Here is an 18,944-nt window from a genome sequence, read left to right as displayed (position 1 = left end):
CACTTTCTTACACAAAAAATATGTCTGGACAGGGATGTTCATCTGATACAGTTTTATTTGTGATTATGTAGTCCCAAATGTATTTAAAGCTCTTTTAAACCTTAGATGGCATATTTTTCATGATTTGCTCTTTAGATAGCTATCTTTCTCTTTCCCTTGTTGCAACAATAGTTGAAGCTCATGCTTTTAGAATGATACGCTATCCAGAAATTAAGAAAATATGCTTTCTCAACCTTTCTTGTGGTGGGTTTTTTTTAAATATAGATTTTTTTTTAAATTGCTAGCTATTTAATTCTTGACAGAAGAGGAAAAATATTTCTGCATCTGAGAAGGACATTTATTTCTGTACAGTATAACAGTGGTGAAAAATATCTATAAATATACATCCTGGTAAATCCTTTTTCCCAGTACCATTGGCTAATCAAGTGAACATTTTAAAGTGATAGTAGTGAGTATTAGTTTAGTAATTCTGGATTCAAAAATGTGTCTGTTTCTTCTTCAAATTTTTCTTTTTTAATTTGTGAACATTAAAAAAACTGAACATCTAGCAAAATGGCAAAAATCTGTCTTTGATCTGTATTTAGAGAAAACAGCAACCAATTTGGAATTTAGGAATATACTATGAATTATAGATATTTTAAATTTAGGATTACAGCAGCAGACATTGAGGAAAACAAAGTGACATTGATGACTGTGTGTTGCTCCTCCCTTCATTCTGAAAAATCTCATTGTATCATTTGTGTGCTTGATTTCCAGTTAATGACTAAACACCCTGCAAAACGTCTCGGCTGTGGGCCCGAAGGAGAAAGAGACATTAGGGAACATGCCTTCTTCAGGAGAATTGACTGGGATAGACTGGAGAACAGAGATATCCAGCCTCCGTTCAAACCTAAAGTGGTAAATGAGATGGACAATAATGTTTCTTTCAGCATGTGGTATCTATGGTCTCATAATAAAATCAAGTTTTATTTTATTTAGATATTTTAAAGCAGATTTAGAGCAGATGCCAATAGAAACTCAAGACAAGTATTATAAAATTAAGGCAGAACCAAATAAATAAATAGATGCAGAAGATTTAACAGTATGCTGAGATAAAGGCAGAATTTAAAAACACCACCTGGAAGGTACTTATAGAAACAGCACGTGCTGAGAGGAGTCAGCATGATAAAACCTCTGAAGAGAGAGATTCAGACTCCGAGAACCACCAGAACAAAGGCCTTACTCTCTCATATTGCACTCCTCTCACCTGCAACCTAGAGAAGGGCCTCTAAAGCAGCTCTGAAGGCACAGTGGAAGTTTATGCAACGAGGCTAAACAGAAGGAGCAAATTTGATCCTTTCAAATCACAGGAGAGATTCTTGTATTATGACCTAAACAGAAATGATGCATAAGTAGGTTGAGTGGAGCTTCTATAGATATGTGTACAGGCTTGATATTTTCTGGTGAAAGATCCATCACATGAGATATCTTGCCCAGAAATTTCCAGTGTACAGGCTAGACAGATCCAACTCTCCTCCTTTCACATTAATCAAAATGTAACAGCTTTATGCATCATGGATCTTCAAAGGATTGGGGAAGAACCTGCAGTGCTGACTTTTTGGAGTTACATGGAACTTTTGCCATGATGGCATAATGCTATTCATCTTTATTGGTGAGAAAGCTGCGGTGAAATCAGGGGACAACGAGTGTGTAAAAGCCTATCCCAAGGGATTAATATTTACTATATGTTGGCCTTTTCTAGAGCTAAGATTATTCTTTAATAATTTCTTACTGTTTTGCGCTCAGAATGGGAATATATTCCATATCAGTTAGGGGAGTAAATGGATGCCTTCTAATCCATTTGTATGCAGTCATCTTTTTTATTTCCTGAGTGAGATGGGCTTGAAGTCATTATCCTATAAAACCTGTTGTATTTGTTTCCCAGCTGGCTGGAAGTGCAAGAGGGAAACAGCATAATTCAGAAAGCATAGCTTGGATGATGTTTCCCATCTCCTCAAAGTCTGTCAATGTTAAATTGCCAGTCCTGAGTTCAATTTTTCCCTTCCCAGTAGTTTTTCTTTTTCTGTTGAAATATATATGATTTAACTTGTCAAAAAACTTGGACATAAAGCATCAAAAGTCATATATTTCTAAGATTAAGTAGTACTAATACTTTTGAAGAGTTTGATGAAACTATTTTTCATACAATCACTAGGTACCTAAAGCTGTTTTTCCGCTTTAGTGTGGGCAGTAGAGAAGATATTGAATTACATTATGTACCAAGATGGGCTTTTAAAAATGTTTGATGGAGATGTAATGCCATTCACAAGAAATGGAACAGAATAAACTGGAGATGTGAAATAAGTAATCTGTAAAGCATTTATTTTTAGTACGTGGGCTGGAATTCAACCATAATGCCCATCATGTTAAAAACCTTTTTGATTGCCATGAAGTAGTTTGCCCTTTGAAAACATTACAAAGAAGCCATAGAATGTATTATTTGAACCACTTTTCTGTTGATTGCTGCAACCAGAAATTAAGAGAATGTATTTGGCAGAAAAATGACGCGTTCATGACAAAACTCCCCGCAAGACAGCTGTGAGCAATAGCAGTTACCATTTAATATATATTTCCCCACTAAAATGTAACATTGTCTTCTAAGTGCCAGGGTTCCTGTTTGAGTTTTAGAATATTACAGCAAGCGTGACCTGGGGGAAAGCACAAGTCAGTATGTGACTTTCCGGGCACACATCAGTAACGCAAAACAGAAAGTCTGTGAGATTCATTTTTTAAAGGATTTAAAAATCATGGCATTGCATGTTTTTAATACAGTGAGATTTGAGTTTAGCAGCTTCATCTGAAAGATAATACATTTTGATCCATTTCAATTTATTTGTTGAAGTTATTTTCCTATGGGAAGAGCCTAACCAGCTAGGATAGTGACATTTCTGCCACCCATTTCATTTCATCTCACATTGTTTAATATACTGCCACAATCTGTATGGACTTCCCGTGGTTCACATTAAAAAAAAAACAATATATAAAACAAAAACAACACAAGCACAGCAATCAGGTTGTCAACTCATTATCTCCTGAATGCTCTCCAAAACAGGTTGGCTTTTAGAAGCTTCTGGAAGGCCACAAGGCTAAAATCCTACACTGGGCTTAAGGGGAAGACTTCCCAATCCTGTGTGGGCTATTTTGAGCCTCCAGCCTGAAATGTTTTTGTCTGACTTGGAAACAGTATTCTCAAATATGTAATAATTGGAATGCATATATCCTACAATATAAATATTTTGTGCACATAACTAGGTCCTAGATGTACATTCAAACAAAGATATTGCATATTAGGTCTGAATATGATCACCATTGTTGAACAGGGTGGCCTAGCTAGCACAAGAATTCTTGCTTTTCATATCCCCAGTCACTAGGTTTAATTTTCATCCATCTGAATGTATATCCAAGACAGTTGTGACTCTTTGTATCAAGAATATTATTATGGCTCTTTCATTCAAGATTATTATCATAGCCTTTTTATTCAGGACTAAAAAATGTGGTTCCTATGTATGATCTTCAGAGCAGGATAGACTTTTTAAGTACTCTAGCATCTGTTTACTTAAGGATTTCCAATTTGTAAATCTCTCCCTTTTTTTTTTTTTTTTAATTACAGTGTGGCAAGGGTGCCGAAAACTTCGACAAGTTCTTTACCAGAGGACAACCAGTATTAACGCCACCTGATCAGCTGGTCATTTCTAACATAGACCAAACAGATTTTGAGGGGTTCTCCTATGTCAATCCACAGTTTGTACATCCCATGTTGCAGAGTGCAGTATGAAAACCATAGACTCAGGAAAGCAACCCAGTGGAAAATTGCCCTTTAGCCTTGGAGTTTTTAGACCTTTGCCTTGTTGATTCCATTTGGGTCTGGGAATTGTAGGGATAAGGAGGAAGGGAAGATGCCAAGGAACGTGTGGATGTAGAAGATCACCCAGTGTATTTATCTAGGAATCACTGCTGCTTATAGATTACTGCTAGCCTTTGTCATTTTTATAACTTTGACTATTTTTCTCTATATCCTGTACCTCTGAAAACTTCTTCTTAGATGGTTAGTAATGGATCTGAGAGTATCATGTGGGGTTAAGAAAGAAAGTGATGGAAATGTAAGTGGACTGAATAATAAGGGGCCTGGGAAAAAAATGGAATAAAGGGAAATCCAGAAAATTTACTTCAATATTACAGTTGGCCAGATCGCTGTTAAAACAAATATATGAACAAACAAGGCCCGTAAGATCTTTTAAGATTAGTTGATCAAAATAGAGGTTTCGTATAAGTTTTCGCTAAAAAGTTTTCAGTATAAAATAAAAATTATGTGCATAGGATGAATACTAACTAGAGCCTGTGATGAACTAGCTCAAAGGTAAAACTGCTTAATACTGATATATGTATTATTTTTAATCTCCATGAGATTATATTATGATCCAGGGTGCCATTTTGCTGTTTAATTTACACCACTAGTCAAGTTTATTGTAAAGCTAGTTTTAATATTTTATCCTAAATATTTCTTAACTTGGCTCTGAAGCTAATCTACACATCCCTAACTCTTCAATTTATACTTATTTATTTAGTAAACTGCATGAATAGAATATAAAAAGTGTACAGTAAATTAATAGAGATGTAGAGTTCAGAGTCAAGCCTGAGATAATTAAGGAATGTTTCTAAAAATAAATTCAGCTTTTAAGATACTGGTTTAGAATACCTGGAACCACAGAAATCAAAGTGAAAATTAACACAGAATAAGTTTTCTTCAACTGCTGTTGGAAGCTGTTGAATACATTTTTGAATATGCATCATGCAATGAATTTTGCATGTTTAATGAACAACATTAAGTTAATCTATATTATGGGTAATTGTATCTCCTATGGTACACATTTTAATAAGACACAGCTGTGCTATACTAGTGAAGCTTAGTGTTCTATTACTATTTGGGTTTTGTTTAGGACTTTTAAAATGCTGCACCTTGGTGATAGTTTAGGGAAATCTGTGCTCTGTGCGTTATTTTTATGTCGTTCTGCTGCTACATTATCTTAAACTGCTATAAGATTTTGAGCACAGTGAACACAGTGCACACACATGTGCAAAGTTTACCCATTCCCAGCCAGGAAAGAGAAGCTGCTGGTGCATGGAGGGCCAATTCTCCCCATCCCTCTGCAGAGAACTTGCACCATAGCCCTCAGTCAATTCTTCACGCTCAAGCAGTTTGAAAAGCAGCATGAGGGTTATGTGAGAAAGGAACTTGAACAGGAAACGTGGGGAACAACCGTTTACCTGCACATTTTTTCTTCCTTCAGTATGAGGCTTCCTTTCAAGGGGAAACTGGACGCTTACTGCATATCTATTACTTTTGGTGGGTGGGGGAGGAAAACAATATATTAGAGCTATAATTATCAGAGTTTTCATAGAGTTTTATACCCCTGCTTTTAAATTGGTTCACTCCCCCCCCCCCCGGCTATTTCACTAGAAGATACCCATTTTTAAGGTCGATAAATAGCGGATTTGTAGGTTTTTTGCATGTAAATGTGATATGCTTTTTCTTGTAATGTTTTCCCTCTTAATTTCTGTACACTTAGCTGCCGAAATATGTGCATGAGAGCCCCTGGAAGGCCCATCTGCTTATTAATTTTGTCACAGAAAAATGTGCCCTCAAAATGAAATGTATTCCATAAAATTATGAAGAAGAGGTTCCCAACTATATTTGAAGATTAATTTTTCATACCAGTTTAAAAGTGTGCAAAATCCCCTTTTGTAACCTCTTGCTCCCCTGAACATACTCATTTTCTCCAAGGATCTGTGCAAGGGTCACTTTATACTTGCTTTTTTGCCGCCTTCTGGAATTCTCTGGGACAGAGAAACATGCACAGCATGTTCTGTGTGAACAGAACACACACAAATACACACTTTTCAGTGTGTGTGGAATTTATTAGGAAAGCTATTTTGAATACAGGTGGTCAGGAGGTGTGCAACCATGACAAAATAGACCAGGTTTTCATATGTAATGGCATGTGTTTTCTCTACAACTGTGTGCCAAAAAGCATTTGTAAAGGTGACCCTAAACCTAAGCCCCAAATAAACACCACATCGGCTGTGAAACAACTGTGGCCATGAGCCACTTGGGAAAATGGAAGAATCTAGTTTGAGATGCCATGTTGTGAGCCACCTGGGATCACTGTGTGAGATAGGCAGCCATATAAATTCAGTAAATGAACAAATTACAAGAAGATTGACATCTCACCAAACATGTAATGTGATAGTTACAATTTTTTGTAAACTTTGCTGCCCCGTGTAAAAATATTCCTGCCCCATTTAGCACTTACATGAGCACACTCCTGATTCCAGTTCCTATATCTAGTGTTCCAAATTGTCATAAAGAAATAAATAGGCCTGCAAAAATGTACTATATCTCTAGTTCAGCTGAGAATCAACTAACTAAACAGCTGTGCAAACTGCAGTACTGAAGAGACACCAACAAGTAACTTAAAACAGGAGATGCTCATGCCGTTAAGTGGATGTAATATTGGAAGTTGTAGCAGACTATGAATAAGAGATCTTTAAGCAGGGCAATGCAGATTTAGCTGTTTTTTAATAGTATAAATATTTTTAAATGTATTAAATATTTGTTAAGTATATTTATACTTATAATGTAATAGTATAAAAATTTAAAAATATGACCAGTATACAGAAAGCAATTGTTACACATAAAAAGGTTAAACATATTAGATAAAACTTAATTGACATCAACTTCTCCTTTGCCTATTTTTCAGGACATAGCCAGTTTTAAAAAAAATGTGCACATTTTGCCTTTTTAAGCATATAATTTCATTAGGCTGGGCCAGTGCCTAATGGAGAACTTTTGGGGCAGAGATCAACCACCAAGCCATAAACTGGGCATTTAATATTTTAGGTCAAGTCCCCCAATTTACTCAAATACACTTCAAGTTATTGGGGAGATGCACCTGTCATGGTAATAGCACTTTGGGGAACATAATACAAAATTACCATGAACATCCTGAGTAGAAAAACTTTTTCAAGAAACTATGGATTTTGCTTACAGAAAATCCTAGGTTTCTTCAGACTCCTTTCAACTGATTGCTTTGTATGTATGATATATCACAATAACACTGTTATTAATAAGTGCCAAAATTGTGTATAACACTTCCACAGTGAAAGAAACAAAATGCCAAGTTTCTCTAATGTAAAATCTGGTGTTTGAGGTGTTTTATTCAAGTCCGAAGTATTCGAGTATCTTTACTAAAAAGAGATGCCATGACATGTATGCAGACTCTCAAAATCAAATAATTTGCTGTAAAAATATACATTACAGGTAGTCCTTGACTTATGATCATTTGTTTAATGACCGTTCAAAGTTATGACGGCACTGAAAAAAGTGACTTAAGGCTGGTCCTCACACTTATGACTGTTGCAGCATCCCCGCGGTCATGTGATCAAAATTCAGGGCACTTGACAACCAGCATGTATTTATGCTGGTTGCAATGTCCCGGGGTCGCATAATCGCCATTTGCAACCTTCCCAGGGGGCTTCTGACAAGCAGAAGCCAGATTTGCTTAACAACCATGTGATTCACTTAATGACTGCAGTGATTCCTTAACCATGGCAAAAAGTCGTAAAATTGGGCATGACTCACTTAATGACCACATGGTATAGTGACGGAAGTTCCAGTCCCAATTGTGGTCATAAGTCAAGGACTACCTGTATATAGATTTGGAACATATTACATGGGAAATAATAATTTTAATTAAGTTATTTATTTAAATCAAATTTAATTTTGACCTAACATTATATTCTGCTTTTTCCTAATCCTATCAAGTTGGGTAGCTTAGTTTCCCCACCAAAAAGCCCTCAAAAGGCTGCAAAAAAGGGAAAGGCCACGGCTGAACAGTAGAGTGCCTTGATTTGCTTGTAGAAAGGCTGGGGTGCCATCTGCCTCATTTCCAGTTAAAGAGAATTGGTTTGCAAATGATGGGGCAGAGCATCAGTCTGACCCTGGAAAACTGCTGCTGGTCAAAGCTGGCAATACCAGACTAAGTAGACCAGACAGTGCACAGCATATATTCTTAGGGCTCTGACTCTGAGATAATGAGAAGTCCCTGAAGGGGGCACTTGTGCCAAGGAATGCAGGCATAAATCACCCGAGACAACCAACTGACAAGTTGATAATCATAGGGACATAAATGTGTGGCACTTACCATAGATGACAACAACAAGAAGTCATCATCATCATCATCATCATCATCATCATCATCATCATCATCATCATCACAATTTATGGTATAAATTGTATTTTGGGCCCCTGTTCAGTGTGTCTTAGATGTACATTGGTGTTATAAATGATTCAACCACTGCTGTGCAACAGCCTTCTCCACTCCACTGCCCTCATTCTAATTGTGTTGTTATCCATCACATCTTGTGGGTACTGAAGTGGGAAAAGTGGCTCTACAAATGCAGTTCTCTTCTTTCTAATTACCTCAGTTGACAATTTATTATAGCTGATGGCAAGAGCCAAGATAAGAAACAAACATTAAATGCAACAAAGACACACACACACACACTATAAAAATGCAGTACAGCAATGACCCAGATAATCCCTCTCCTATGAGACAATCCTTGCTAATAGCCACTGACACTAACCCTTGGAATTTTATCTTTCAGCTAAGATAGAACACAGAACTGGCAGGACAGTCTAATTGGGTCATCTAAGGGGGATGAAGTGTCAAAAATCAAGTGGTGTTAACAATAAAAAAGGGACAGGGTTTTGATCACTCACTCATGACTGTCTTCTGGACTTTTTGGACTACTCTGCAGCTGCTTCTGCACTCCGTAATAGGTATAGTCAATTGCTGACATGCTCCAGTGTAAAAATTACAGTACAGGAGGACATGCTGCTTAGACCCGACTTCCTGATCATTACATGGACAAGCCCCCAAGAATTGAAGAGCCCCCTCATATCTTCCTTGTACAATGGTGAGGGGGATACATTCAGCCTTGTCAAACAAAGGTTTGACAATTTTGTTGTTGTTCAGTCGTTAAGTCATGTCCGACTCTTCGTGACCCCATGAACCATATCGCGCCAAGTCTTCCTGTCCTTCACTGCCTCCCTGAGTTTGCTCAGTTTCATGCTCATTGCTTCAGTGATGCTATCTAACCATCTCATCCTCTGCCGTCCTCTTCTCCTTTTGCCTTCAATCTTTCCCAGCATCAGGGTCTTTTCCAAAGAGTCCTCTCTTCGTATTAGGTGACCAAAGTATCTGAACTTGAGCTTCATTATCAATCCTTCCAATGAGCAATCAGGGTTGATTTCCTTTAAGATTGACTGGTTTGACCTCCTAGCAGTCCAGGGGACTCTCAAGAGTCTTCTCCAGCACCACAGTTCAAAGGCATCAATTCTTCGGCGCTCGGCCTTTTTTATGGTCCAGCTCTCACAGCCATACATTACTACTGGAAAAACCATAGCTTTGACTATGCGGATCTTTGTCGGCAAGGTGACGTCTTCTGCTTTTTAATATGCTGTCTAGGTTTGCCATAGCTTTCCTCCCAAGGAGCAAGTGTCTTTTAATTTCATGGCTGCAGTCTCCATCTGTGGTGATCTTGGAGCCCAAATAAATGAAGTCTGTTACTGCTTCCATTTCTAACCCTTCTATTTGCCAGGAATTGATGGGTCCAGATGCCATGATCTTAGTTTTTTTAATGTTGAGTTTCAAGCCAGCTTTCGTACTCTCTTCTTTCACCCTCATCAAAAGGCTCTTTAGTTCTTCTTCACTTTCTGCCATTAGGGTGGTATCGTCTGCATATCTGAGGTTATTGATGTTTCTCCCTGCAATCTGAATTCTGGCTTGTGATTCTTCCAGCCTGGCATTTCTCATGATGTACTCTGCATATAGGTTAAATAAGCGGGGTGACAGTATACAGCCTTGTTGTCCTCCTTTCCCTATTTTGAACCAAGACAATTAATTACAAGAACTCTATTAAGATAAGAAGCTGGCTGAGAACCCTTTTCAAATAAAATGCCAAGAGCTTGGTGCACAGGATGAATGAGCATAAACTCAGAGGCTTGGAAGGGAAATACTCCAACTATTAGTGCAACAGCAGAATCATCCCCTGCCCAGATAGAGAAGCAGTGGGAGTAGCCCAATTCAGTGAGCTCCTTGGGCTTTCAAATTTGGTCAGGAGCAATTGTGACCCTCTGCAGGGAGATAAGGAAATAAACCAGGGGCTATCCTAAAAATAGGTACTCTCAGCAAGCACAACAGACCAAAGAGCTGTGCTCTAATCTCTAAAAGGAACTGTCCTTCCAATAAAATTATTGTATTGGAAACACATTTTGGGAACTGTAAGTGGGCACACAAGACACCAGTTTGCTGCAATTCAGATCTGAAGGCATTCTCTGGATCCAAATGGCAGCGCCATGAAGGAGATGAGAGGTTAACTGTAGCATTAAAAACTTAAATGACAGTGGAAAGATACTGATCCCTTTTAAGATAAAAGAAACAATAGCAGTTTCAAGCCCTGAAGTGTCTGGAAAGCATAATTTATGCGAGTGAGAAAATAACACAGAAAAGTCTTGACCTGTACTCTTGAGTTGCTTACCTAGTCACCATCTTTGCAAAGTAACCATTTGAACATTCTGATCTTTCACTTACCATAACTGATCTCTAAGAAATTGCTCTAAAGTTTGAAAAATTGACCATTTATAAACATTTAAAAATTTGTTTAGCTCATATTTTAGTCCAGGTCTATAACAAGAGGATGATTGCATCATCTGTGTACCTTAAAACATAAATGTTCCTCTTTCCAAATGCTGGCAAAGGTCTATCAAGCTTATTTAACGTATTTTTCAGATCATTCAAGTGTAAGTTGAGTAGAGGCTAGAAGTCATCCTTGCCATCCCTTCCCAATCCCTCGGATTTAGGGGAAGCTTCAGTAAAACTGGCCTGCATTGTCACATCAGAGCTGAAGGATGGATACAGGGTCTTGACAAGATAAAGCAGCCTTTGGTCAGTAAACAAATGCTCCAGTTTTAGCCACAATTTATCCCTAAAGATACAATCAACAACAGATCTGTGAATTTTGCATAAATTTTAAGGCCCCTGTGTATTTTTCAGTCAGGTAGAAGAAATTACCTCTGTTAGACAATGCAAATGCATTCCTTCTTAAATTTATTTAGGTAAATGTTCATATTCGTTTGCTCTAGGCTATGTCCACTCAATAGAACAGCAATATTCTTTGTCATTGCTCAGTCCCAGCATTACTCTAAAACAGTGTATTCCTTCTTAAAAAGTTACAGGATGAGGAGATGACAAAATTTCTTAAGCAGAGTGGTAAGTCCAGAGCAGGTATTGCCAAGATCTTTTAAAAAATAAAAATGAATTGATCCAACAGTATTCCATTACCAGGAGCACCTGTACACATGCATATTGCACAAATCCCATACAATTGATATTTAGAGATATTAAGGTTGAATTGAACTATCATGACTAGTAGCCATTAAGAGCCTTACCCTCCATGAATTTCTCTAATCTCCTTTTCAAAACATCAGTGTTGGGCGTTGCTATATCTTCTGCCACGTTCCATAGTTGCATTTGTGTTGTGAGATGACCTCCTCCTTTTTGTCCTCCATTTCTATCATTGATTGATGCTGGATTTTAATACCGGCGGGGGGGGAGGCATCTCCCTAACCATTTGCTTCATGTCACGCATCGTTGTAGACGCCTCTTTCATCTCCCACCACAAAATAGTTTAGTTGCCTGGGCTTCTGTATCCTCCTGCTAAATTTGTAGGAATAGTTAAATAGGTACGATAACTTCCTTTTTTAAAATCTGAATGTTGGATTAAGATACATTGGTACCATAGAGTCGGTCCTTGCAAGGCAATAGTCTCCCACTTAGCCCTCTAAGCTAGGTCTGCTCTGAAGTCTTTGTTAATTTAGGCCTAAACACTTGCTTTTTAAGCCCTTCAGACTTGGGTTTTGTCTAAGCATCTGGTTCGGGGTGGCTTTGCTAGAGCAGGGCTTTAAAATTCCTAGAATGTAGCTCCTGAATTGTATGTTCCTCAAAAACATCCTATAGGGGCTCTAATCCCTTGGCTTTGTTTTCAGCAAATAAATAATTACATAGATAGATAAATAAATAAAGGGCAGCACTTCTCCTCAATGGAGTACTTAAGTTCTGTGTGTACTTAACTTTCATCTTGCTTCTTTGTCAGTAGGCCTCCTCGTACTCCTAGAGACTAAAATAGGTCAACAAACATAGGAGATATGTTTTCCTCTTTGGTTTTACAGTATGTGGAATTAAAGCAATGTTTACTTAAGAACTAAGACTGTATATCATTAATTTAGAAAGCATCTTTTCACAGAACAAAGTATTGGCTCCACTTCAGAATAATCTTTTATGCAAAACGAGACCAACAGAACATCTTGTAAGAATACGCTGTTGAAGGTTGCCGAAACTGATACTTTGGTATAATCAGGGCATCACCCAGGCCCCTTCTCCCTCTCCTCCCTGCCCCCCTCTACTCCAGAGGGATCTTTCCAGGGGAGAGATGTGTACAGAGCACAGCTCAGGTACCTAACAGAACATACATGGCATGGACTGCTTGTGATTCTCAGCTTATATTGCATGGGTCAAATGTATTCATATCCATTTAAGAATCCTCCTGAACCAAACTCTATACATTATTGTAGAGAGAAAATATTTCATTTTCAGTTTAGAAATGGGGAGGGTGGGGGAGGGAGAGAATGAAATTATCTTGAATATTAAGTTGTTACAGCTGTCATTGCATCTGTAAAATGTGCAAAAATTCCATTGCAGCTGTTTTCAACCCCCCAAAAGACCCCCCCCCAAATTGTTGACTTGAAGTGTAAGAAGCAAATCCAAAAGTACAATATCTGAAATATTTAAAATTGACAGTGATTTAACACTGCTCGTTTCCTTACTTTGTCAGTAAATAGTTGTGTCAGTGAAGCTTGGCATTTACACCACCTTAGGAAAGCCTGCTGTTAAAAAGTCTCTTGGGATATGAAAATATTTAATGTGATGGGGGGGCAATACAGGTGTCCTCATAGTTGAATTACAAGTGTGGGATCTAGGAGTAATGGACTGCTTTTCTCAGCTCTGCCAATGATTCCCTCTGTGGCCTTGGGCAAGGTATGAAACCTTTCTGCCTCAATTTCCTCATTTGTAAAATGGGGATAACAATATTATCTATATCCTCACAGTCTATTGTGAGGTCTGTTTGGTTATTATTCTTGCTGCACTTCCAAGTTAAAAAAACAAAAAAACAAATATTACACTTTTTAATAGAGAATCCAACAATTTACATATTTTGCTGAATATGCTGTGCTATTTGTACTTTTTTATACAACTTTTAATAGTACTGCTGAAGAAAAATTACATAACCCAATACATGTCTCATACGGGATCTGGAATATTTTAGCCCTTGCCAAGCAAAGTCCTGTACAGTGTTGCAAGATGCTGCTTTTGCTAAAGTATAAAGGTGGTTTTTCTATTAATGGGGTTCCAACACTGCATAAAAAAAAGTCTTAGCATAATGGAGTGCTATAGGATATTTTCTGGAGAAAGAAATTGGACACTGTATATTTTCAAGCAAGATTTCATGAAGCACGGAAAGTGGGAGGACTTTTGAAAGCAACTAATCCCATCAGCAGAAATTAAATCACTTTATTTCAATCCATGAGCAAGTTGCACATTTACATGATCATATAAATTAGTATAACAGGACAAAAAGCTGGATAACTTGGTTTTGCTCAGAGGTAATTGGGTGTCTTCTGATCATTGTCAAAGACTATTTGATTATTCTCAACAACTGATGAAAAGAGTGTCAGATTATGTACTGAGAGACGGCCTGAATCCATTTTGATCTGATATTCAAATTTTACAAAATCCGCAGGGAATTTCTCCTATGCAAACCCCATGACAATCTCTGTGAAGGAGGTTTTGGGGTAAAGTATGCAAATAATGTCCATCCACCCTTTTTTAACAAGAGCACGCCTTCTCCCCTGAGTGTTCCTCAGGCCTTCCACGGCAAAGGATTCCACTTCCCACATCTTTGCATCTTAGGGACTGGCTAAGCCTTTTACAACTAGAGACCCCTCGGGCTCTGTCTGAACATCTGTAGATGCACCTGCCCCCCCCCCATCCAGATCTCATCTGCTTTGGGATTCAAAAGGTTAATTTTAACCAACTCATTACTATCCCATTTCAGTTAGCTGGCCTGCTTATGCTTAATTATTATGCAGAGTTTAGGCCTAGGACGTACTTATACTGTAATCAATGCCCCAAACTATCTCAGAACAAACTTCAGAGCTTTTATTTCTTTTCATTGCTTAGAAGGTGTACACAATCAATTTTATAAAATGTAATGTAATTTTGTCAATGTAAAGCCTGAGATCCATATGTCACATGGAAGGGAGAGCTTATAACCCCTATACGATGAATTTCTTGCATGAAAGAATGAGAACGATTACACTGTAGTATTTGCTGTGTTCCCACTCTCTCGTTGGACAAAAGTCAACCCCAATAAAATTTTACATTTTATATATGATACTATTTTAAGGCTCAATATTTCTATTTGGAAGACAGAACAATGTTTTCTAATTATTTAATAATTGCATGGTACTGTAAAGAAAATGGAGAGGCCATTCATTTGCTGGGAGAAGATGTTTTTAAAAATGGACAAGATTAATGTACAAATTGTTGCACTTTTTCCTTAAACTTAACAATTAAACTTTGTTTGCATGACTTTTTTTTGTTAAATAGTAATGATAGTTTGGAAGCAAGTTGAGTATGAATAAAGATACTGACAATTATTTTTGTGGGAGTCTTTCTTACTGCAAAGGTTTTAGGAGGTTGCTGACTTAATCAATGAGGATTTTTCAGTTTAAACTAGATGGTTCTCCACTTGCTAAATAAGACTCTTTGTATAATTGTTCATTACCTGCTTGTCCAGAATGATCCACTCCATACCTGTATCTGCTCCAGTGGGAATGCAAATTCATTTCTGCTTAGAAGTAACCCTCACATCCAAGAATCTGCCTCTGCTGTATTCATTTAAAAATGGGGTTAGAGCTGTCTTGCAATTTCAAGTGCGTGCTGCAAATCTATACCCTTCTGCCCCTTACTATTTGCAGAAATGTATAGTGTTATTGCATAGTGGCAATCCATGTAGGGTCACTGGGTGTTATTTCCTGGGGCATCTAAAGGTGCAAATGCTAATATCATGGCGAAATAGAGTACAGCACAATGAAATCAAAACAATTTATAACAATTCATGTTTTACATGTTGCCATAAGGAGAGGGCAATTCCAGGTTTATAATCACCTTTTTCCATTTTCTTAGCCATCATGCAAGATGAAGTGATAGTTAATGTGCAGAAGGAACCAACTGGATGTTATATATAGCCTAGACTCTAAGCACTGTTACATGGAATCAAAGCTAATGGGGTTAATGTTTTGCTATACATCTGTAAGGTTATTTCCAGAACTGTTAGCTTTTTACATTTAGGAGTTTTGTACTCAGTGATATCCGACTGAGATAAAATTTATTCATCTGTGTATATGTAAAGCATCATACTAGCCAGGTTAATCTGACAATCAGTATTACATTTTTTTTTTTTAGTTCTCCAGTTGAGTAAATGCCCCTATGTTTTATATGTCAAAGAGATGTAATCTTTCTGGCCTCCCAAGAGGTTGGTTGGGAAAGACTCGAAATTATGGAACATTGCTGCCAATCCATGTAACAGACAATATTGAATGAGATATTGAGGCAATGATTTGAGTTAGTATCAGCCAGTTTCTAGTTATCCCTGCCAAATCTGAATTATCATATATGACTGCGCATCTGAAATTATTAGCATACTTATAAAATCTTTCTGAAAGTCAGCTGATTAAGATTTTTTTTATACCCTTGTTCTGGACCTTTTTCAGTCTTCAGCTGTTTATTTTCATTATGGAAAAGTTATTTGTAGATATGTGTGATTATTAACAGGCATTTGGAAAACTGCTGCCAAAGCAAAAAGAGGGTTGCTGTCTAGGTTCTTGCTAAGATGTGAAAAGCACGAGACTGGATAAAAAGAGAGGAAGGGAACGCATTATTGACATCTGCATATTTGAGACATTCCACCTGATGACAATTGGAATGTGGTATGGAGGGGAATGTGTGCACTTTCATTTCAGAAAACAGTTTGGGTCTCAAAGTATGAGTTGTTGACTGAAAAATGCTACCCTCTCATGATCCATTAAAAATGGAAGCAACCTTCATTATCCATTCATTATTGTCTGCCTTTCAAATGAGTTCCATTAGAAATGAAGCATGCTTATGTTGCAAAGAATGACGTTCTGATCGTCTCATTTAAAGAGCAGAGCAGAAGTCCTCCCTTTCACCACACTGTTACCGACATTCTGATGAGGGAGGAAGCTAATAAGGGTGCAGGTGCTTGGACCTGGGTTCTGATGTACAGTAGGTGATAAGAATGTGGCATGTAACTGAATTGGAGAAGAAGGCAAATGAAGGAGAAATGGTGCCAGACTTCTTTGGCTGTAATCAGGACTGGAAAACACTCTGTGGCAGGGGTCCCCAAATTCTTCAGCTCATCGACCCCTTCATGAAGTTTCAGATTGTTCATCGACCCCCAAACATTTATTATATGAAAATAATTTAATAAATACTACTTTAACTAATCGTACTATGAATAACAACAATGGATAGTCCTATTGACCCTTTGGGATCACTATTGACCACTTTGGAGAACCCTGATCTATGGAATGAGTTTCTCTAAGATGTATTAGGAAAAGGGTTAAAGTAACAACAGGAATTCTGGCAAGTGTTTTAGTTTCCAAATAGGAAGACTATATAAAGGCAAACCAAGGCTGTCGGGTTTTCACTCTCGTCCTTACGCTCTTTCAATAAAACGGGGAGGATGCCTGGTTCTGTTGAGAAGGGGGTCAGCCTGCGCCTAGAAATTGCTTTGGAAATGGCTGTTGGCCCCCGTATTGATGTGAGAATCAGCTCTCACAAAGAGTTACAGTGCTGACTTTGAGAAGTGTATCACCAGTTTATCTATTCTGAGCACTTGATGGAGATGCAAAATTTAAAAGGTGGAAGACAACTGAAACCAAAAACTGAATTCAAAACCATGTGTAGGGATGTTTCAAAATCAGAAAGATAGATTTTAAAGCAGAGCTGTACAACCTGACACTGTAGAACTGCAATTGGGCCACAGATCACCTCCAAAGGTTGTTCTGGTAACATTAATACTGTATGACAGCAAAGGAAGGCATTAAATGAACGGGAAAGACCCTTACCAGTTTTATTTTCTGGTCCAGTTCCGTTAAATACTTTGCCCTGAGTCCATTCACTGTTTGGGAACATGGCCCTCAGCATAGCAATCAAAAGCCAAGGCTGGCCCTTGATTGCAGACACGTTGTTCATCTCTGTTCTAAAGAGTGATTGGGAGAAAACTTCTCAACAATCTGTTATGCAGATTATAATGGGAATTGTCCTAAACCCATAAACTTCAGAGCTGTAGAGATCTGAATCCTGACTCTTACACTAGCTCCATAAACGCCAGTTTTGTAATGCCTAAACAATATGTCACTTCGATACTGTTTTTCCAATTTCATTTTCATTTCCATTGGAATCCATTACACCTCTTAAATTTTACATCTGATCTCAGCACCAATGGCTGGGATATATTTTCACTCACCATCTGAGAATTGGCTTTTTTTACACTGGAATTGACTCTGGTTAAATTGTTCCTCCTCCTATGCTTGAACAGTAATTCAGCTTCCAAGGGTACAATGTATTCAGCATCCTGCATGTCATAATTCTACTACTTAATCAATTTTTGAGAAAATTATATATTTGGTTAATCCGGTAATATCACATTATCTTTCCCTTTAGAAAAAAAATTATTGGATAGGTTTGGTCAATATTGAAAGCTTAGTTTAGTTTAGTTTAGTTTAGTTTAGTTTAGTTTAGTTTAGTTTAGTTTAGTTTAGTTTAGTTTAGTTTTTTTAAGACTTATAAGATCAGGTGAACTTAGGATATAGTTGCAGTTACAGAGTTTGTTTGCTTTTCATGTTGTGCCATGTTTTTTCTTTCCTTTTGTTTTTGTGTGTGTTAAATTGTTCACTTTTATTTTATTTTACATTATTTTATGTTTGTTTGAATATGGACTAATTAAAACTATCTGGTAAAAAAAACCTCTACTACTTATCTACTATAGAATCTATAATACAGAATATGCAATTAAGAAGTTCAGGACTTCCTCAAACATGGTGTGCTTTTGAAAATTGTCACATGAAACTAACCTTACTGATGTTCTGTAATATTTGTATTTTATTTATAAGCCTACAGGTTGAATACAGTATACGGAAGCGTGTGAGGGTATGTGGAACAGAACAACATAATACACAATGCAAAGAAAGAATTTGAGGACCGTATGCCAAAAAACTAAAGGAGAGCAAGAAGGGTTACTTTAAGGGCACTCAAAGCAGAAAAACAGCCAGGGAAGGGTTGGGCTATTCGATGACAAAGGAATGAAACAGATCCAAAGTGAATATATGGAGAACACAAGAAACCAAATGTATTCTTTGCACCTGCCTTGATCGCAGAAGCTACAGAACACAGAACTGAGCCTTTATGCGAGAGTGGCCAGACACACGGGTGGGTGCTACAGCACGGCACAAGTGCAAGCGGGCTGGGGGCAGGTGCTACAGCACAGTGTGGATGCAGCTGGGCAGGCAGCCGTCCACTTGCCTGGGGCCCGCATTTGCCCTGCTCCCCAGGGGCTTCTTGGGAGAAAAAGCGGCGGGAGAAGGAGCAACTTCCTAGAGCGACTTGTGATCTCCTGCCACCTCCCCTGTTGACTTTGCTTGT

The 18,944-nt window shown here is 37.8% G+C and overlaps 1 protein-coding gene across 1 annotated transcript in view; it reads left to right on the top strand.

Annotated features, from left to right (window-relative positions):
* PRKCA (protein kinase C alpha) overlaps positions 1 to 14,865 on the top strand; it is a 200,461-nt gene extending 185,596 nt beyond the window's left edge. Inside the window, exons 16-17 of the mRNA XM_088138294.1 lie at positions 757 to 897; positions 3,650 to 14,865. Of these exons, the coding sequence (XP_087994420.1) occupies positions 757 to 897; positions 3,650 to 3,814 (306 nt within the window). The 3' untranslated portion in view covers positions 3,815 to 14,865. The remainder of the gene's footprint in view (positions 1 to 756; positions 898 to 3,649) is intronic.
* The last annotated feature ends 4,079 nt before the right edge of the window (positions 14,866 to 18,944 follow it).

This window comes from Python bivittatus, unplaced genomic scaffold (assembly GCF_059951505.1).
Source record: "Python bivittatus isolate LINGU-HERP-01145 unplaced genomic scaffold, Pbiv_v1 ctg000220_np1212, whole genome shotgun sequence".
Classification (NCBI taxonomy): domain Eukaryota; kingdom Metazoa; phylum Chordata; class Lepidosauria; order Squamata; family Pythonidae; genus Python; species Python bivittatus.
Note: the sequence above shows the minus strand (reverse complement) of the source record. Positions and strands in the feature narration are given on the sequence as shown.